At 46.0% G+C, this 22,666-nt stretch overlaps 1 protein-coding gene across 1 annotated transcript in view; it reads left to right on the top strand.

Annotated features, from left to right (window-relative positions):
- ADCY3 (adenylate cyclase 3) overlaps window positions 1-22,666 on the top strand; it is a 94,240-nt gene that overhangs the window by 46,161 nt on the left and 25,413 nt on the right. Inside the window, exons 4-7 of the mRNA XM_053383791.1 lie at window positions 5,535-5,665; window positions 7,184-7,295; window positions 11,243-11,370; window positions 17,263-17,421. Of these exons, the coding sequence (XP_053239766.1) occupies window positions 5,535-5,665; window positions 7,184-7,295; window positions 11,243-11,370; window positions 17,263-17,421 (530 nt within the window). The remainder of the gene's footprint in view (window positions 1-5,534; window positions 5,666-7,183; window positions 7,296-11,242; window positions 11,371-17,262; window positions 17,422-22,666) is intronic.

Raw genomic sequence — 22,666 nt, forward strand, 5'->3', positions numbered from 1 at the left:
GCTTGAAAGGGGAAAGGGGTGAGCAGTCTGCCATGTGGGTTTTGGGGAGATGGGCAGCACTTTACATCCAGCCTTTGCCAGCCTGTTGCATTCCAGATGTTTTGGACTCCTGGCTGTAGTGAGCTGGCTGTGGCTGATGAGAGTTGTGCTTCAAAACATCTGGAGGGCACCAGTGTGCTAGCCCGGGGGTAACTCGAGCAACGCGGTCCAGGTCCGGTCCCAAATCGAAGGGTTCCGCCAGCAGTCAGTCCATCAGGGCCAAGGCAGGACACGAGGCAGGAAACCAGGCAAGGACAGGTACAGGATCACAGGCAGGTTCTGGCAAACAGCAACGTTGCTCCCACAACCTGGGGTGGGGTCCAGCAGCCTTTTATCTTTGTCGGGGTAACGGCTGGTCCTGATCCCCCGGCAACTCACCTCCCTGTCTCACCCGAAGGCGAGCACTCCTCCTGCAAGTACTCAGTCTCTCCTTCTCTCAGACCTGAGTCTCTGCAGTTTGGGAGATGTCGGTGGGTGACTAGACCCAGGGGCCGCCTCAGCCTCTCCTGACCCAACTGGTAGTGGAGCAGCTGTAAGTGATGGCCCAGCTGAAGGCAACGAGATCATCCCCGCATCTGGAGCCAGGGCAGGCTCAGGCCCCTGACTTGGCCCAGCTGGTGTTTGCTGCAGGGGAACCTGTGCAGACTGGGACTCTTCAGGATCAGGCCCCTGACTTGGTTCAGATGATGCCTGAGGCAGAGGATCCGGTGCAGACTGAGTCTCCTCTGGTTCCGAGTCCAAGCCCGAGTCCCAGGCCATCACAACCAGGTTGGCAAAGGCTGGTGTAGACCTTACAAGGCTGGAGAGACAAATGGCTGGCCCTCCTGCCCATCCACATGAGAACATAAGGAGAGCCTTTAGCTGGATCAGGCCAGTGGTCCATCTGCTCCAGCATCCTGTTCTCACAGTGGCCAAGCAGATGCCCATTATGGGAAACCAGCAAGCAGGATTTGAGCACAAGAGCAACTCTCCCCTCCTGTGGTTTTTGGCGCTGTGCACTGCTTAATGTGGAACATGAACCCCTTGTGCATCCTTTAATGCCCCCTTGAAGACCCGCCAACATTTATCTGATGAAAAGAGGGGTGTGCTATTCCATCATCATCTTTAGACCCTGCCAATCTGACTTGGTTGCCCCGGCCCCTCTGGGTGGCTTCCAACATATATAAAGACATAGTAAAACACGAAACATGAAAAAACTTCCCTAGACAGGGCTGCCTTCAGATGTCTTCTCAAGGTTGTATAGTTATTAATCTCCTTGGCTCAGCGGGTTGCATAACTCTGTACCCTCCAACATTTCTCTGATGAAAATACGATACGATACTATACAATACAATAGTCTTTATTGTCATTGTCCCATACAGAACAACGATATTGAAAAAATCTACATCAGACATTAAAAAACCAACAAGCCTGCTATCCCAGCCTGGTTAGCCCCCTAAAAACTCTGATACCCCATCATTAAATACAATATACTCCCATAGAGACTACCTTACACTGCATTTAAAACCAAAATTGCATTTGAATCTCTGGCGGCTAGTCCTAGTCTTTATAACCCTGGACCTTCTTCCAGAAGGCAGAAGCTGAAAGAGATCATTTCCGGGGTGTGCACCATCCTGCGCTATCTCTGCAGCTTTCTTATGGCACCTGGAAGCGTAGATTTGATCCAAGGTGGGAAGAGTGCGCCCAATTATTCTCTCCGCAGTCTTCACAACCCTGGACAGCATTGCTTTCTCCCTGAGCGTGCAGCTCCCAAACCACACACACCTTAGGGACGTCCTAAGGAAAAGCAGGACATTCTGGGGCAAATCAGAATCCGGGACAGCTTCTGTAAATCCAGGACTGCCCCCGGAAATTAGGGGCACATGGAGGGTCTGTGGTTGTTCATACAATGTCCACTGGAAACAGCTGCTGTCCCAAACTTTCTCCCTGCTAAATCCAGAGTTTTCTTATGCTTGGAAAATCTGAAACTCTCCCCTCTGCTTTAAAAGCTAATAGCTTTCCATGGACACTATTGTCTTCTGTTGTTGTTGTTTTTAAAAAGTGGAGTATTTTTTAAATGTGGAACTTCTTCTAAAGAAGCATGGTTGCTTGAAACAGCAACTGGGGAGAATGGAGGCGAAAACTTGGGTCAAAATCGCCTCCGAATATAAACCACTTGGGAATGGACTGCTAGGGGACAAATTGATTGAGTAAAATTGTGGATTACGTGGGCAAGTCTCTGTGGGCCCTATGGCAGCTCGCTGTGTTTGTATGATTCGTTATGCTCAAGGTACAGCCTTGGTCTCCACTGCGTTTGGCCAGCATGTCTAAGGAATTGCTCCTGTAAGAAGGCGATGGTGTGTTCATGGAACGATCATCGTTCTTTGTGCTTACAGATAGCTAGCCATGTTGGTCTGCCATAGTCAAAACAAAATTTTTTTCCCCTTCCAGTAGCACCTTAAAGACCAACTAAGTTAGTTCTTGGTATGAGCTTTCGTGTGCATGCACACTTCTTCAGATACACTGAAACAGAAGTTGCCAGATCCTTCTATATAGTGAGAAGGTGGGGAGGGGTATTACTCAGAAGGGTGGTGGGAATGGGTGATTGGCAGATAGCTGTGATGAGCCTGTTGACGACTCTTAACGACTGCAATAGGTCTTACAGGAAAAAGCAAGGGGTGAGAAGGTGAAAAATGGCTTTGTCATGTATAATGAGATAAGAATCCAATGTCTTTGTTCAGACCAGGTCTCTCCATGGTTTTAAGTTTGGTAATGAGTTGCAATTCAGCAGCTTCTCTTTCCAGTCTATTTCTGAAATTCCTTTGTAGTAAAACAGCTACTTTGAGATCTTGTATAGAATGTCCTGGGAGATTCTTTGTGCTGTAAGTTCTTTGTGCTGTAAGTGCCACCAGAGGGAAGCCACTGGCACATTTATGCCAGAGCCTGACAGCGCATCGTGACGCTCCGAAATGCGGCGGTTGCATTCTGCTGGGGTGGTACAGGTGGTGTCTAAGAACACAAGAATAGGAAGACGATTTCGCACAGAGGAGGGGAAGAGGAGAGTGGCAGTAATAATGTCTCGTTTCCAAAGGAAATGTTGCAAACACTGTCTGGGGTATGCACTGACACATTGAGGCCTTTGGATGGTAGCAGGTGCCCTAAAGTGGCCACTTAGGGACCAGCAAGAAAGAGAACAAAAGAAGGACAGGTTTGCATATAAAATGTGTGCATGCTGATTTATAGGCACAGGTGGAAATCGAGGAAAGGTTGCTGTAATTTAAACAGAAATAGAATACAGGATGGTGACAGGGCATTCCGGCTCAGCCTGCCCTCCAGGTACTAAAGCAATGGTTCTCAAACTTTTTTCTCGGTGCCACACTTTCGGAATAAACTATGGTTTGCGCCACAGCAGATGTTTTATTCATTAGAAATACATCAGAAAACAAAATGAAACAACTCCTAGCAGTGCTTGATTTATAACACAGAACACAACTGCTTTATAATACGTTTGTGGGGCATCTGGAAGGTACAAAACAATGCAGCGACACATTCTGCAAATTAAAAAAAAAATCATTTTTTTAAAAACTCTTGTTGGCATCTGTCTGTCTTGGGAGACAAAGGGAGGAGGGCGCCTTTGTGGGTGAAGCCAAACTGTTGGAAGATTGCAGCGCCAGCTGTGGCTGTAGAGACCGATGTGGAAGAGACATGTTTTGTTGCAGCCGGGGCAGAGGAAGGCGACTGGTTGTTCTGACGCAGGTGCGCCATGACATTTCTTCTTTCTGTGCTCCTCCCAGCTGTCATTTTTCCACTGGTCACTGCTGTGAATGCATGACCTGATTACATGTTTCCAGGCGGTCGTCTGCATGGGATTCCCGCACGGTGGAGTTGATGTTACTATATTATACTACGCTGAAATATTTAAATGTTTCTTTGATTGCCCTTGAATCTTCCTGCTGTACTTGCCACCCTCTCCTGCCGCACTAATAATAATAATAATAATAATAATAATAATAATAATAATAATAATAATAATAATTTATTTATACCCCGCTCATCTGGTTGGGTTTCCCCAGCCACTCTGGGCGGCTTCCAACAAAATACTAAAATACAGTAATGCATCAAACATTAAAAGCTTCCCTAAACAGGGCTGTCTTCAGATGTCTTCCAAAAGTCTGGTACAGTAGTACCTCGGGTTAAGTACTTAATTCGTTCCGGAGGTCCGTTCTTAACCTGAAACTGTTCTTAACCTGAAGCACCACTTTAGCTCATGGTCCTCCTGCTGCCGCCGTGCCGCCGGAGCACGATTTCTGTTCTCATCCTGAAGCAAAGTTCTTAACCTGAAGCACTATTTCTGGGTTAGGGGAGTCTGTAACCTGAAGCGTATGTAACCTGAAGCATATGTAACCTGAGGTACCACTGTAGTTGTTGTTCTCTTTGCCATCTGGTGGGAGGGTGTTCCACAGGGCGGGTGCCACTACCAAGAAGGCCCTCTGCCTTGGCTTCTCACAGTAAGGGAACCGCCAGAAGGCTGCTCGGACACTCAGTGTCCGTGCAGAACGATGGGGGTGGAGACGCTCCTTCAGGTATACTGGACCAAGGCCATTTAGGGCTTTAAAGGTCTTCACGAACACTTTGAATTGTGCTTGGAAACCAGTGTGGCTCTTGGTTCTTTATCTTGAAACTGGACCAACTCCTTCATGGAGAGCCAGCCTAGTGGTTCCCTCTAGAAGTTCAGGACTGCAGTTCTCATCAGCCCCAACCAGCAAAGCTGTACGATGCAGGAACTGACAGGAGCTGGACTCTAAAATACCCAGACAGCCCCAGCTTGGCCAAGGCCGGAAATTCCATCCTAAGGTTTTCCACACGCGTGTGCTGAGCTCTGCCTCTCTTGCTTGCCACAGGAGGAGGAAATGTCCGACTCTTCATGTCCGACTCTTCGTGACCCCCTGGACCAGAGCACGCCAGGCACTCCTGTCTTCCACTGCCTCCCGCAGTTTGGTCAAACTCATGTTGGTAGCTTCGAGAACACTGTCCAACCATCTCGTCCTCTGTTGTCCCCTTCTCCTTGTGCCCTCCATCTTTCCCAACATCAGGGTCTTTTCCAGGGAGTCTTCTCTTCTCGTGAGGTGGCCAAAGTATTGGAGCCTCAGCTTCAGGATCTGCCCTTCCAGTGAGCACTCAGGGCTGATTTCCTTCAGAATGGATCGGTTGGATCTTCTTGCAGTCCATGGGACTCTCAAGAGTCTCCTCCAGCACCAGAATTCAAAAGCATCAATTCTTTGGCGATCGGCCTTCTTTATGGTCCAGCTCTCACTTCCATACATCACTACTGGGAAAACCATAGCTTTAACTATATGGGCCTTTGTCGGCCAGGTGATGTCTCTGCTTTTTAAGATGCTGTCTAGGTTTGTCATTGCAATCCCGATATTGATTGACTGTAATTCCAGGGTGGTCTTGCAGATGAATAAGTCTTACCCAGCCTTCTCACATTCCCCTTCTTTGTGTCCCCGCCTCAGGAAGGCCTGATGCTGTCGATTTTGCCCAGGCACGTAGCTGACGAGATGCTCAAGGATATGAAGAAGGATGCCAGCCAGAAGGAGATGCAGCAGTTTAACACCATGTACATGTACCGCCATGAGAATGTCAGGTAAGGAGCGGGACTTCCTTTTGCAAGGAGTTCCACATGCGAGGTGCCACTACCGAGAAGGCCCTGCCTGGTGCCGAGGCAGGTTTTGCTTCTCAAGGAGAAACAGAGGGGAGCCTTTTGCCCAGAGCTCAGCAAACGAAGGAGGCACAAGATTTGCAGCTGGGGAACTGAGATTAAAGGCTCACCCAAACTTTAGTTTGTGCCGGGCTTTCCAGGCGCACATCCACACTTTAAAGCTCTGTGTCTGAGTCGGTTCGCCTGCCCACACCCCGGATCATTCCCCAGGAAAAGCACCTCCAAAAAGAGGGCTTACATTGCAAGAAATATTGAAATATCTGAAATATTGTTGGTGCTGTACATAAATAAAACGAATAGTCCCACAATTTAGAAGTGTTGAGACAAAGAGGAGAGGGGAACTGAGGAAACTTCACGCAAGCAGGGTGAGATGTAAAATAGTAGCCTTAAGCTGAGATACAGGCAGACCAGAAGTTGGCACCTGTCTGTCTTGCGAGACATCTGTAGAGACTGATGTGAGAGAGACATGTTTCGTTGCAGCCGGGGCAGATGAAGGCGTCCAGCTGTGCTACTGCATACCATGACATTTTTTCTCTCAGTGCTCCTCCCAGTGGTCTTTCCTCCTCTGGTCAGTGCTATAGACACCCGACCTGACTGCTTGTCTCCAGGCATTGCGGTCATCTGCAAGGAATTCCCACATGCAGACCAGTAAGCAAAATATCACCAAAGCCAACATGAGATCTGAATAAAGGTTTCAATAATAATAATAATAATAATAATAATAATAATAATAATAATAATAATAATAATATATTTATACCCCACCTTTCCCGGTTCAAAAACCGGGCTCAGGGCGGCTAACAACAAATTTAAAACACTTAATTGTAAAAGCAGCATAAAATACAGTATAAAAACATGGGTAACAATAAAATTCAAAATTCAGAAATCAATTTAGGGGAAATCCATCTAATAAACATTAGATAATCACCAGGGCTAGCTGGCTGAATTGGTCCTACTTGGGCCAGCGAGGAGGCCGGGGGAGAATTAGCTGTGGGGTCTCGGAGCGGGTGATCTTCCTAAAAGGGGAGGGGGAAGGAAGAGAAGGGAAATAAAAGATCAGGCTGAATTCAAATTAAAGGCCAGGCGGAATAGCTCTGTCTTACAGGCCCGGCGGAAGGAGGTTAAATCCTGCAGGGCCCTAGTCTCATGGGACAGAGCATTCCACCAGGTCGGAGCCATCCCTGAGAAGGCCCTGGCCTTGGTGGAGGATAGTCTGACTTCGTTAGGGCCCGGGACCTCTAAACGATGGTTATTCATGGACCTTAAGGTGCTCTGCAGGGCATACCAGGAGAGGCGGCCCCGTAAATAGTAGAATCACCAGGCCGAAAAAGTCAATTTTTGGAGGAATCTAGTTGGCCCCCGACTTGGTACAGGAGCTTCCTGCTACAGCAGCTATTCGCGTGACCTGCCAACCTAATCTCCCTTGGTCCTTTTATTTCACAGCATCCTCTTTGCGGACATCGTGGGTTTCACGCAGCTCTCGTCCTCCTGCAGCGCCCAGGAATTGGTGAAGCTTCTGAACGAGCTCTTCGCTCGCTTCGACAAATTAGCAGCGGTAAGTTTCCTCGGCAGACCGTACGTCCCTTCAGGATTTGCCCTCTATGATGCTGGCCGGACTGGTTTGAGTTGGGGATGGTGTGTCAAGGGAACAGTCCTTCTTCCAGTTGTACACCGCTTTGTGTGTACAATTCCTTCTCCCGCGCGGCGCCAGAGGCCGGGAACAGGAGGGACACAATTGCCCGAGCAGCGCTGAGTTCTGCCACCTTGTTTTCTTGGCCTTGTGGACGTTCTCAGAAAAGCGCTCCGTTGCATGAGATTAACAGCGCTCAGGGACTGAGAGGCTCATATCCTGGTAAACTGATACCTTTATATAGCTGCGTTTCCTGGAATATCAGAATATAAAACCTATTTACGAAGCCCTGGGACACATTATCCTCTGTTCTAATTCAGCCTCGATCAGGCTTTAGCCACTCTCTTCAGGAACAAGAGATTTCAACAAGAGATTAAGAAGAGTTTCCTGAGAGGGCGGGGGGTGGATTTGCTTTTCATCAGTGGAAGAGAACTGCCTCAGAAATTGGGGCGGGTGGCGGGTTTTGCCTTGATTAGAGAATTTTAAGAAGAGGCTGTACGGCCACCAACCAGGGACGCTGAATTTCCAGTGTTGGCAGAGGGCTGGATTGGATGACCTTTGGGAACACCCTAACTCTGTGCTTGTAAAAAGCTGGGCACTGCTCTGGACCATGGGGGAAGCTAGTGTGGCAGAGTCAAAGCATTAGATGAGCATGGCTGTTGGATCAGGCCAGGGCTGGATTTAGGTTTGATGAGGCTGTAGGGTAGTGAAGATAATGGGGCCCTTTATATGTCCAGCTGTCCTTTGTCTACAACAAATTATCGCTCTTTTTTGTGTTGAATATATGCTATACGGTAATTGATGGACCTAATGGGTATCTCAAGCTATTTGCACATGTTGTTGTGCAACCAGTCCATGCAGAATGTAGGCACCCTATATACAGAAATGAGCAAACCAGTGATATTTTAGGGAGCAGGCTAGCAGGCGGGGCCCATTGCTTACATCATAGGAGCCTACACAACACAAAACACCGTTGCTGTATGTAGGTTTTTATTTTATTTGTTTTTTATCTTATATTTTGGAAATGTACATCCAGTTGTCTTTTTCTTTAAATTTTTTGGGACCCCCAAGAGAGTGGGGCCCTAAGCTATAGCTCACTTAGCTTATACAGTGGACGCTCGGGTTGCGAACGTGATCCGTGCAGGATGCACGGTCGCAACCAGCAGCGTTTGCAACCCGCAGCGGCACGTCTGCGCACGCGTGGGTTCCGATTCGGCGCTTCTGCGCATGTGCAAAGCGTGATTTAGCGCTTCTGCGCATGTGCTATCACCAAACCCCGTAATTAACCTGTTCCGGTACTTCCGGGTTTTGGCAGGTCCGTAACCCGAAAAAACACAACCTGGAGCGTCTGTAACCCGAGGTATGACTGTATGTAAATCCGGTACTGGATCAGGCCAAAGGCCCATCCAGTCCATACTCCTTTCTCACCGTCTCCAACCAGGTGCCCCCACGAGAAGCCCATATGCAGGACCTGGGAGAGACAGCGCCCTCCCCACCTAAGATTCCTCCCAGTAACTACTGGTATTCACGCTGGTTCTGATGGCGGAGCGAGAACACTGGACAAGGACCTGAGGACAATAGGTTTCAAATCCCTGCTCAGTCACCTTTGGCCAGTTGCTCCCAGTATAAGTTACCTCCCAGGGTTCGCCCTGGAACTGGCAGGCTATGCACAGCCCTAGAAAATACATATTTTTCCTCCATTAAGAAACAGACAAATAAATGTATAAACCTCAGTATTTTTTGGTTTCTAAGAATTCACAGGCCACGCTGGATGCTTTCTGCGAGTCTGCTGTATATTTTGCAAACTAGTTCATTTCTTCGCTATGCGTTTCGACACCTCTTAAGATGTCGTAACCAAATTTTGCTTTTATTTAGATACGTATTTATTTCTTGCCCTTCATTCTAAGGTCCCACTGCTGGTTACAGCATCAGAAACAGTATTAAAGCAATTTAAAACAACTTGCAACCATAGAAATACGGTTCCTGGTACCAAGGGGGCCTGTGTTTGTCTATATTTGGATACAGTTGGCGGCCATCTTGAATCAAGATGGTGGACTGAACTTTGAACAGCACTGATTTTTTTGGTTTTTTTTAGGATTCCCAAGCAGGGCTGGGGAGGAGTCTGCTGGTCTTACAATAAAGAAGGGCTGAATGCCTTCAATATTATGACCTATTATAATGCCAGCTGTTTAAAATCCACATTTTTGTGGCAGAGAAGAATAAACCATCAATAAACACTGGAGCAAAACTCCTCCTTTGTCTGCCTGGGAGCAGTTTTATGGATGATCATTTGAATCCTTTTTAAACTCACGTGATAATCCTTTTATACTACCAATATTTGTTTGGGAAATTGCTTCTTTTTTTAATTACTCTTGCAAATTTTCATGATTACCATCCTCTGTTATTTAATTAAGGCCTTGTTCCGTTGGGAAATAAACCGAACTGGGTTGGTAAGATTTGTGAATGCAACTCAGAGAGAAGAAACAGCTTCTCTTTAACTAAACAGAGAGGCTGAATGGATAAGGAAGGGTGTTTTGGGCTCCCAGCGCTTTCTGTTAGGAGACTTCATTCCAAGCCATGCAAGAAATTGTACCCAAAAAACCAGTTTCAGCAGATCTGAAGGTCAGCATGGATAGAGCAGCCTGCCTTTGAAACAGATAACTTTGAATGTCATCAGTATAAATACAAACGTTTTAAATATAAATGTTTTAAGTAGAAATATCTTTTTACTGATTGTTTTATTGTTCTGTTCTTTATTTAAACTGTTTTGAGGCGGTTCTGTTTTTTTGCGCTTAAGCAGGATATAAATTTGTTATGAAATAATAAAATAAACAATTTTAACCACTGCGGGTGCTGATAACGTGGTGCTGATTAACTCCAAGGTTGCAGGTTTGATCCCCGTAAAGGGCAGCTGCATATTCTTGCATTTGTAGGGAGTTGGATTAGATGATTCTTGCTATCTCTTCCAGCTCTACAATTCCAGGAATCTCTTCTTCTTTGGTGATCACTCATAGCTGAGGAAGATTGTCTTCCGTAAACCCAGTTTTAACAATGAGTCCATAAGTGACTGTGGAGGCCAATTCTGGATCCACACGCCCTTCCATAGCTGTCAACCGTCCCTTATTTGGCGGGAAAGTCCCTTATCCCAGCGCCGTGTCCCGCTGCTGTCCCTTATTGATGGATGTCCCTTAAATTTCCCGGGTTTCAAAGGAAGCAGCTCCTCTCCCTCCCTCCCTGCCGGCCAGGGAGGAGGGAGGCTCCAACTGTGTTGCTTGGCTGCGTTTCTCACCCAATAAGGAGTCTAAGAACGACTGGGGGGTGGAGCTTGCATGCCTTGTGCCGATCAAATTGGCTGCATTGCCTGGGGACTCGCCTTTGCTCAGCGCTTCCCAGCGGAGAGGTGACGGTGGTTTTCCTTGCTGCATCCCCTTTGCCGGGTTGCTGCGCTGTGGGAACCACCGCTTGAGGCTTCGTTTGGCTGCTGGCTGGGCTTTCTGCCTTTGGCTCGGAGGGGCTCAGAAGTTGAACATACCTGAAAATCCCTTATTTTGGCTGCTGATCCCTTATTTTCAAGGCTGCTGGTCCCTTATTTTCAATTCTGTAAGTTGACAGCTATGCATCCTTCCACAGTGGGGACATAGGTTTCCGGGTGGGAGTTGGTGTGCATTTGCCAAGCGTGCCTTCTTCTTAGCATGTTTCTCCCTTGCGTCCTGAGTTCGAGTGTCTTCAAAGCCCATGACACCTTTAAACCTCTTTTGTTGACCACCAGCATTACGTTTTCCGTGAGGCAGATTTCTACATTATGTCCTGGCAACCTTCCACTGTTGGAATTACTTCCTTTTCTTTTCCTTTTCCCTTTCCTGCTCTTCCAGAAATACCACCAGCTGCGTATCAAGATCCTGGGAGACTGCTACTACTGCATCTGCGGCCTGCCTGATTACCGGGAGGACCACGCCGTCTGTTCTATCTTGATGGGCCTTGCTATGGTGGAGGCGATTTCGTAAGCGTTCCTATTAATACATTTATTTATCTGGTTTTCAAATTAACATTTTACAATCACAAACATGCATCATAAAAACAAGATTCCAAGGAATCTCCTGGACTTCCCCCCTCCCCTTTGTGGGTCCTATTATTAATCATTTCTTCCTGCATCTTTTATGATAGTAGTCCAAATCTTTCACATCTCCATTATATCCAAAGTTCATCATTAAACTACAAGCGTTATTCAAATCCTACTAACGATTTTAACTGTTTACAATGGTTTTTAAGGTAAATTGTGAATTTCCCCCATTCCTATTTAAAATTCTGGTCTTCCTGATTTCTGATTCTTCCGGTCATTTTTGCCATTTTGGCATAATTGGTCAGCTATTTCGTAAGTGTTAAGTTGTGGGCGAACATAACAGACGACACAGCGATTCTTCCAAAGCAGCTCTATTTGTAAGCTGGAACAGAACTGAACTGAGGAGCTCAGTCAGCCTGCTTATATAGAGCTCCACTAGAATGCAACAGTAACCATTTTCTGTAACTAGCCAATCACTGAACGTCACTTTTGATCCTTCATTTGCATACAAACTATCCAATCACTGAACGTCACTTTTGATCCTTCATTTGCATAACTATCTACAGTATCCCCCTGCTGGCCCAGGGTGAGAACTTCAGTACATAGCAGTAAGCAATTCCTGCCTGCTGTTCCAGTATTTTTGTGGCTCTTAACTTTTAGCATTGACTCTGGCTTCATTTTTATCTTCCATCCAGAGCTTCCTTCCTTTCTCTGGAAGGAGTGTTCGTATTTCATGAGCGGGATCTGGAGGTGTGCTGGAATGTTAGGCTGGCCCAATCAAAGCACATTTGAAGGCTCTATCACACCATCCCAACAAATCCACTTCTTTCTTTTCTTTTAATAAGCTTTTTTACTGGTTGGAAAGTGGTGGCTAAGTGCAGGGGAAAGTGTGGGATGAACGCAGGAGTGGTGGGAAGACATCCAAACACCCCATAAGGTTGAATGCAAGATGAATACATGTTCTGTTGTTATGTTATGTTTATTTATATGCCGTCTTCCAGCCCAAAGGACTCCCAAGGTGGATCCCAGGAATAAACATACAATGCAATAATGATGCAAATGATACACATTCAAAACATTCCAAGAGTAGTTTTAAAAAACCCCACACATCCTTGTTGCTGCCAGAAAGGCAAAGGACATTCCCTGCAAAAATGTTGCGAAGGCAAGGATACTTAAGCAACATCTTTGTCTTATAAGCCCTCGATGCTTCCAGCAGACACTGACCTACAGACATTTGGTTATCCCCATAACCACATCAGCAGGAATGCTGAATAAAGACCAGGTGTAATCTGTTAGAATTCCTGCTCCGTGATTGCAGTCATGGGATTGTTGTCTTTCACATGAGGGTATATGTTTTGACTCCACAGAGTGGGAAGTGACGGAGACAGGATGTTTGTGTTACTGTGTTCTGTGAAGTGGGACTAACTGCGAAGTTAGACAAACTGCGAAGACTCTGCGGATCCCTAGGTGTGCCGATGTCTATTGACATCGGTCGCTGTGATGTTCGGGCAGGAGAAAGCTTTTGAAGCTCCGATCGGCCAGGAGGGAGAGAACATGCCAGTCGGGCATGTGTCTCTGCCAGGGTCCTACTCGAGTGTAGGACAAGCTCCTGACAAGTCTCTGCGTAAGCTTTGTGAAAGCAAAGCAGGATGAATGCTCAGTAAACAGGTCATGGATCTGCAATAGCTCAGCCGGTAGAGCATGAGACTAGATGGCCCTCTGTGGGAATGTTCAGGGTGGCAGGAGAGGATATATTGTTTATTAATATCCTTCCTAACTTGCGCTAGCAAGTTCCTTCACTTAGCAGAGTGCATTCCCCTTCTTACGCAGCAGAAAGCTGGTCGCAAACTCGTGTGAGTTTCTTGAGACAATAAGCAATTCAATCTGGCTGGTCCAGATTGAGCTATGTTCTAATATTCCTGGTTAGACCCCTTTTGAATCCCTCCTAAAAGAATAAAGACACCACAGTCCTATTCATATGTAACAAAAAGTAGTTTTACTCGCAATCAGGCAGAGCACAGTGTGATCCCTGAAGGCAGGCTTTAGGCTTAAAGTTACAAACATGTACAAACCGGTCTACCCCGTATGGGAGATAACCTGGGGAACTGCTGTGGGAGCCAGCAGTCCTGTCCAGCTGATGCAGGAAGCAGGCAGGACGAACAGGAAGGTCGAAAAGAGGACGGTAGCAGCGTGACTTTGCCTTTTATCAGGTCTGGAAAAGTCACACCCACCTACTAGTCACAAGCAAGAGGAAGGATGGTCCAGGCCAGGAGGAACAGGAAGTTTCGACTGGCTGGACCAAACATTCCCTTGCATGCCACTCTAGGAAAACAAGGAATGTTGTACTTGACTGCTCCCAGTGGATTACATCCCACACCCTCGTGGTCCCTTCAGCTCTATGATCTGGAGGAATCATTTCTCCCTCCCTCCCTCCCTCCCTCCCTCCCTCCCTTCCTTCCTTCCTTCCTTCCTTCCTTCCTTCCTTCCTTCCACAAAGATCCATTGTTGAGATGGTTCTCCTGGGCCACTTTTCCTGCTCTTTCCTGAAATCTGTGGGATCAGAGATTTGCAGCCCCAAATTTGGCTGCTTCCTCTGGTGTGTACGGATCTCCCAGAGGCATGGGCTTGCCTGTAATATTTCTCTGATTAGGATTTAGGGTTAGGATCTTTGGGTCACCTCCCTGCCCTTCCCTGCCTTCCCTGAACTAAGCAAGTATTCTTCCTTCCCTGACTCAAGCCAGGATTCTCACACCTTGTGGTTCTTCTCCTAAAGAGGTGGCCCAAATGCAACTCTCCAGGCCCCTCTATGTGGCCCTTGGGACAATCACCAGGCCCCTCTCCCCAGGCCACACACTGCCCCTTGCTTGCCTGGAGGGAACAGAGAAAGGGGCGTGTGAATGTAAGAGTAGAAACTAGCCTCCTAAGGGGGAAAAATGGCATTTGTCGCTCCACCCACTTTTGTCTCTCACTCCAGACATTGCCATGTGGCCCCCAGAAAGTTTGTCCAGAAGAGAATGCTGCCCCCAGGCCCAAAATGGCTCCTCTTATTAAGGCCTGGCTGCTTCTGAGCTGTGAGCTTTTATATGAGCTGGAGACCTTTCTTGACAGATCTTCTTTCCACCCACAGAGTTCATCACTAAACAATCTCCCTCTCCCGCTAATTATTCCTCCTCATTTTTCTAAAACAAAACTTGGTCTCAGGGACGGAAAGCTCTTAATGTTTATGGAAAATTACCAGGGGATAGCAGTGAAAGCTGGCTTAGTAGCTCGTTTATAGAAACAAGGGACAGTCGTTTAAATTCCAGGCGTGCAAGAAGGGAGAGAGGAGTGGTGGGCTGTTCAGCTCTGTTTTTTTGGAAACTCAGATCTCTTTCGCTGTATGAATCATAGAGTCCTTCACAGCTGAAGGATCCCTGACAGATGGCCACCCAACTTCTGTTTAGAAACCTCGAGTCCGCCACCTCCCAAAAGAGTCTGTTCCACTGTCAAACAGCTCTTACTGTCAGGAAGCCCTTCCTGATGTTTGGTGGCAACATCTCACACCCCTTGTCCAGAATCTAATAGAGATGTCTTCTTAAGGACACAGTATAAACCTGCTAGATCAGGTTGGTGGCCCATCAAGTCCAGCATCCTGTTCTCACAGTGGCAACTCTCTTCCCTCCTGCGGTTTCCAGCAACTGGGTTTCAGAAGCCTTGCTTCCTCCAGTTCTGGAGGCAGAGCAGAGCCCTCCTGGCTAGGAGCCATCGATAGCCCTCTCCTCCTTCATGGATTTGTGGCTATCCCTGCCTCTTCAGTACTGCTGCTCAAGTTTCCAAACTTTTGGCTCAAAGTCGTTTTTTAAAAGTCAAACACAAGGGTTGTGTGTTTTTCCTATTAAGCGGAATGATTCTTCTTATCATCATCATTATCTCTCTCTCTTTCTCTATCATCTATCTATCATCTATCTGTCTAATCACTCTCTCATCTCTATCATCTATCTATCTATCTATCTATCTAATCTATCATCTATCTATCTATCATCTATCTATCTATCTATCATCTATCTATCTATCCATCCATCATCTATCTATATCTATCTATCATCTATCTTATCTCTGTCTATCTCTATCATCTTTCTTTCTTTCTTTCATCTCTATCTATCATCTATCTATCTCTATCTCTATCTATCTATCTATCTATCTATCATCTATCTATCTATCTATATCATCTATCTATCATCTATCTATCATCTATCATCTATCTATCTATCTATCTATCTAATCTATCATCTATCTATCTATCATCTATCATCTATCTATCTATCTATCTATCTATCATCTATCATCTATCTATCATTTATATCTATCTATCATTTATTTCTGTCTATCTGTCTACCTACCTACGTATCTATCTATCATCTATAATAATATATAATTTATTATTTATAACCCGCCCATCTGGCTGGGCTTCCCCAGCCGCTCTGGACAGCTTCCAACAAAATATTAAAATACTGTAATACATCAAACATTAAAAGCTTCCCTAATCAGGGCTGCCTTCAGATGTCTTCTAAAAGTCTGGTAGTTGTTGTTCTCTTTGCCACCTGGTGGGAGGGCGTTCCACAGGGCGGGCGCCACTACCGAGAAGGTCCTCTGCCCGATTCCCTGTAACCTCACTTCTTGCAGTGGAGGGAACCGCCAGAAGGCCCTCGGAGATGGACCTCAGTGTCTGGGTAGAACGATCTATCTATCATCTACCTACCTACCTACCTACCTATCTATCTATCTATCTATCATCTATCTATCATCTATCTATATCTATCTATCTATCTATCTATCTATCTATCTATCTATCTATCATCTATCTATCTATCTCCTATCTATCTATCTATCTATCCTCTATCTATCTGTCTATCTACCTACCTATGTATCTATCTATCTATTTATCTATCTATCTATCTATCTATCTATCATCTATCTATCTATCTATCTATCTATCTATCTATATCTATCTCTATCCCTATCAGCTGTCCTTCACCCTAATGTGACAGAGCAGGTTGCAGCATTATAACCATATTAACCAAGACAACAAGAACACGCCAACAGCATACAAATCAGTATGGCTAACTTGATCCAACAACCAACCTCCCTCCCGCAACACACATGTAAACAAGCCTCACTGCCGTCAGCTGAAGGCAACTAACCATGCCCTGGGCCCCCCAGCCCCTCTCACTGAAAGCTAATAAATGAAAAGGAAGAGAGCCTATCCATGTGCTGCTGACACAAAACCCTTGCACATACACTAGGGAGAAGAGGGCAAGTTTGCCACCCCCTTCTCTTCTCCCCATACCTTATATTGTATACAACATTTAAAGTGTCACATTGAATAGAACTGTGCAAAGGACTTCATGATCTGAAAAGAGAGACAAAGTATGTTTATTATTATTATTATTATTATTATTAATGATTATTATTTGAATTTATATACTGCCCTATACCCGGAGGTCTCAAGGCAGTTCACAGAACAAAATCAAAATATAAAACCACAAAATATATAATCAAAATAAAAAACAACCCAATAACCCCCCCCCCAAAAAACCCCACATTTTAAAAGGGTATAGGATAGGGGACTTTGGTAACCCAAGAAAATCTTTAGTAAAAACCATTTTAAAAACCCGACATTGACAACGATTTAAAGCAACTTGCGTTTGAAACTTTTCAAAGTGTACAGGCGAAGCAGCCAAAGGAATGGCAAACGGATTCTCGCTGGTTGTCTGTGATCTGGTGGGGGCCGATTTTTGTTTCTCAAGAATTGAATTGTGTGTTTGTTGTCATCATGGGCTCCTTTCTCCCCAGCTACGTCCGAGAGAAGACCAAAACAGACGTGGACATGCGCGTGGGGGTCCACAGTGGCACCGTCCTGGGCGGGGTCCTCGGCCAGAAACGCTGGCAGTACGATGTGTGGTCCACAGACGTGACGGTGGCAAATAAGATGGAGGCCGGCGGCATCCCAGGGTGAGAGGCTTCTGGGGCGATGGGAGTTTTCCCCACTGCTTTCTAAATGTCCTGTGTCTGGGATGGGAACCATTCCAGCATCTTAGAGCTTGTAGGGCAGCGGCTGAAGAAGGAACAAAAAGGGTTTTCTTGTGTGAGTTTCTTGTGGCTGATTAGCTGCTTTCTCTGTGCAAAGGTCAGAGGGGGCAGGGCTTCTGTTGAGTTTGATCCATCTTTTAGATTTAGGGGAGCTAGTCTCAAACGTTTGTTGGGGGAGATATAGGTTTATTTGGGGGGATTTATTTGTCCTGTCTTCACGCTTTTTATGATGGAGGACCGCTGTAGTCACCCCCAACGACACCTTCTCAAGATGGAGGGTGAGGGAACAGCTGCAGTCGCCTGTGGTTCCTGCGCAATGTTTGCCATCTTGCCAAAGGTTGCAGGCAGCTTTACCTGCAGCAATTGCATGTTGATTGCCCTCTTAAAAGACAAAGTCCAGCAACTGGAGGAACGTGTAGCTACGCTCCAAAGAATTAGAGAGCTGGAGCTCTTCTTGGAAGCAACAGAGCACACCGTCTCCACCAAGGAGGAGACAGGGGACTCCCCTGAGAAGGAGGCTAGTTCACCAACACAGGAGCCAGATACATGGAGAAACGTGACTCAAAGAAGTAGGAGGCCCAGGGTTCGCTCTGATTGTTTAGAAATACGCAATCGCTTTGAGGTCCTTTCCCCTAGCATGGAAGACGAAGAGCAGACTCCATTTGAGGATCTCTCCCTCATTACAGTCGATCAGGTATATGAAGACGAGCAGCAAAGGCAGTCTTCAGGGAATGTGCAGGCGACCTTGGAACGGACAGCTCACGGAAGAACCCCGACCAGACCTAAGAGGAGGCGTGTAGTGGTGATAGGGGATTCCCTACTGAGGGGAACAGAAGCAGTGATCTGTGGGCCTGACAAGATGTCTCGGGAAGTGTGCTGTCTCCCCGGGGCTAAGATCCAAGATGTAACTGAACGACTGCAAGGAATCATAAAACCCACTGACAAATACCCCTTCCTCTTGGTTCATGTGGGAACCAATGACACTGCAAGCAATAGCCTCCAGAAGATCAAAAGAGATTACGAGGCTCTGGGCAGGAAATTGAAGCAATTAAATGCACAAATTGTCATCTCATCTGTCCTCCCAGTTGAACGACGTGGCCCAGGGAGAGAGGGAAAAATAGTGGAAGTGAACAACTGGCTTCGCAAATGGTGTAAACAGGAACGGTTTGGATTCTTAGATCACGGAATGCAGTTTCTTGAAGATGGACTTCTGGCAAGCGATGGGCTGCACCTCACAACGGTTGGTAGGAATGTTTTTGCAAAAAATCTCAGAAACCTCATCAGGAGGGCTTTAAACTGACTAATGTGGGGGAGGGAGACAGTGCTCCTGAAGGTAGGAGTCTATCAATTGATGAAGATGATCATCCAAATGTCATAGACCGAATGGAGCAAACAGCACGCAGACCTAGTGGTGGGAGGAAAAAATCCTTAAATAAGAGACACGGGGGAATGATTAATGGACTTCAATGTCTGTACACTAATGCGCAAAGTATGGGAAATAAACAAGATGAGCTTGAGCTCTTGGTACAGCAAACTAAATATGACATAATAGGCATCACTGAAACCTGGTGGGATAAGTCCCACGATTGGAATGTAATAATGGAGGGATACAATCTATTTCAGAGAAACAGACCAGACAAGAAAGGAGGAGGAGTGGCGTTATATGTCAGGGATGTGTATACCTGTGAAGAGATCCAAGATTTAGAACCTCAAAGCCAAAGTGAGAGCATTTGGGTCAAAATTAAGGGAGAGAAGAATAACAGTGACCTCATTGTGGGAGTTTACTATAGATCCCCAAGCCAAACGGAGGACATAGATGATGCCTTCCTGGAACAGATGGCCAAGCATGCAAAAGGAAGGGAGATAGTAGTAATGGGGGACTTCAATTACCCGGATATTTGTTGGATGTCAAACTCAGCCAAGAGCATAAGGTCAAACAGATTCCTCACTGGCCTTGCAGACAACTTCATTGTCCAGAAAGTGGGAGAAGCTACAAGAGGAACAGCCATTTTAGATCTGGTCCTAACCAATGTTGATGACCTGGTTAGTGGGGTAGAAGTGGAAGGATCATTAGGCGCGAGTGATCATGCTCTTCTGAAGTTTACTATATAGCGGAAAGGAGCAGCCAAGCATACTAGGACTCAATTTCTCGACTTTAAGAAAGCCGACTTCATAAAACTTAGGGAAGTGCTGGGTGAGATCCCATGGACAGTAATACTAAAAGGAAAGGGAGTTCATGATGGCTGGGAGTTTGTTAAGAGGGAGATAGTAAAAGCACAACTTCAGGCAATACCAATGAGACGGAAACATGGAAGGTGCCTAAAGAAGCCAGGGTGGCTATCTAAAGAACTTTTAACTGAGTTAAGATTAAAAAAGGATGTGTACAAAAAATGGAAAAGGGGGGAAACCACCAAAGAGGAATTCAAACAAATAGCCAGCACGTGTAGACACAAAGTCAGAAAAGCTAAAGCACAGAATGAACTCAGGCTTGCTAGAGAGGTTAAAAGCAACAAAAAAGGCTTTTATGGGTATGTTCGTAGCAAAAGGAAGAACAAAGAAACAGTGGGGTCACTCAGAGGAGAAGATGGTGAAATGCAAACAGGGGACACAGAAAGGGCTGAACTCCTCAATGCCTTCTTTGCCTCAGTCTTCTCCGATAAAGAAAACAATGCCCGACCTGAAGAATTTGGAGCAAATGATTCAGCAGAGGAAACACAGCCCAGAATAACTAAGGAGATAGTACAAGAATACTTGGCTAGTCTAGATGTATTCAAGTCTCCAGGGCCAGATGAACTGCATCCAAGAGTATTAAAAGAACTGGCAGATGTGATTTCAGAACCACTGGCAGTCATCTTTGAGAATTCCTGGAGAACAGGCGAAGTCCCAGCAGACTGGAGGAGGGCAAATGTTGTCCCTATTTTCAAAAAGGGGAAAAGAGAGGACCCAAATAATTACCGCCCAGTCAGTCTGACATCAATACCAGGGAAGATTCTGGAGCAGATCATTAAGCAAACAGTCTGTGAGCACCTGGAAAGGAATGCTGTGATCACCAATAGTCAGCATGGATTTCTGAAAAATAAGTCATGTCAGACTAACCTGATCTCGTTTTCTGACAGAATTACAAGCCTGGTAGATGAAGGGAACGCAGTGGATGTAGCCTACCTTGATTTCAGCAAGGCATTTGACAAGGTGCCCCATGATATTCTTGTAAAGAAGCTGGTAAAATGCGGTCTTGACTATGCTACCACTCAGTGGATTTGTAACTGGCTGACTGACCGAACCCAAAGGGTGCTCATCAATGGTTCCTCTTCATCCTGGAGAAGAGTGACTAGTGGGGTGCCACAGGGTTCTGTCTTGGGCCCGGTCTTATTCAACATCTTTATCAACGACTTGGATGATGGACTCAAGGGCATCCTGATCAAATTTGCAGATGACACCAAACTGGGAGGGGTGGCTAACACCCCAGAGGACAGGAACACACTTCAAAACGACCTTGACAGATTAGAGAACTGGGCCAAAACAAACAAGATGAATTTTAACAGGGAGAAATGTAAAGTATTGCACTTGGGCAAAAAAAATGAGAGGCACAAATACAAGATGGGTGACACCTGGCTTGAGAGCACTACATGTGAAAAGGATCTAGGAGTCTTGGTTGACCACAAACTTGACATGAGCCAACAGTGTGACGCGGCAGCTAAAAAAGCCAATGCAATTCTGGGCTGCATCAATAGGAGTATAGCATCTAGATCAAGGGAAGTAATAGTGCCACTGTATTCTGCTCTGGTCAGACCTCACCTGGAGTACTGTGTCCAGTTCTGGGCACCACAGTTCAAGAAGGACATTGACAAACTGGAACGTGTCCAGAAGAGGGCAACCAAAATGGTCAAAGGCCTGGAAACGATGCCTTATGAGGAACGGCTAAGGGAGCTGGGCATGTTTAGCCTGGAGAAGAGGAGGTTAAGGGGTGATATGATAGCCATGTTCAAATATATAAAAGGATGTCACATAGAGGAGGGAGAAAGGTTGTTTTCTGCTGCTCCAGAGAAGCGGACACGGAGCAATGGATCCAAACTACAAGAAAGAAGATTCCACCTAAACATTAGGAAGAACTTCCTGACAGTAAGAGCTGTTTGACAGTGGAATTTGCTGCCAAGGAGTGTGGTGGAGTCTCCTTCTTTGGAGGTCTTTAAGCAGAGGCTTGACAACCATATGTCAGGAGTGCTCTGATGGTGTTTCCTGCTTGGCAGGGGGTTGGACTCGATGGCCCTTGTGGTCTCTTCCAACTCTATGATTCTATGATTCTATGATTCTATGATTCTAGATGTATAAGACTGACTCAGATAACTGCTGGAGATGCAATGAGGTTGAGGGGTATCTTCTTTCATATGTGGTGGACTTGTAAAAGGGTAAAAGAGTATTGGGAAACGATTCATAATGAATTGAAAAAAATGTTTAAAAGCGCTTTTCCAAAAAACCAATGACCAGAGTCCTTTTCGTTGGGGATAATTCAGACGGAAATCCCCAAGTGTCAAAAAAGGTTATTTATGTATGCCACTACTGTGGCCCGTGTTTTGCTAGCCCAAAAATGGAGAACGAGCAAAGTCCCAACTAAAGAAGAATGGCAACTTAAACTGATGGAATACGCACAGCTTGCGGACCTAACATACAGAATAAGAGAACAAGAAGAACATACGTTTAAAAAAGACTGGAAAATGTTTATTGAATAGATGGGGGAAATTGTGTATATTTTAAAAAGTTGACAGCATTAAGATAAATTCAACAGTGTAGATAAGTTTTGATGGATGTAATAATGGAATACTGAATAGTGTAAAGGTAAAGGGACCCTTGACAGTTAAGTCCAGTCGCGGACGACTCTGGGGTTGTGGAGCTCATCTCGCTTTATAAGCTGAGGGAGCCAGCGTTTGTCCGCAGACAGTTTTTCTGGGTCATGTGGCCGGCATGACTAAGCCGCTTCTGGAGAACCAGAGCAGCGCACGGAAACGCTGTTTACCTTCCCGCCGGAGCGGTACCTCTTTATCTACTTGCACTTTGACGTGCTTTTGAACTGCTAGGTTGGCAGGAGCAGGGACCGAGCAACGGGAGCTCACCCCGTCACGGGGATTCAAACCGCCGACCTTCTGGTCAGCAAGCCCGAGGCTCAGTGGTT

The sequence above is a fragment of the Podarcis raffonei genome, chromosome 3 (assembly GCF_027172205.1).
Source record: "Podarcis raffonei isolate rPodRaf1 chromosome 3, rPodRaf1.pri, whole genome shotgun sequence".
NCBI lineage: Eukaryota > Metazoa > Chordata > Lepidosauria > Squamata > Lacertidae > Podarcis > Podarcis raffonei.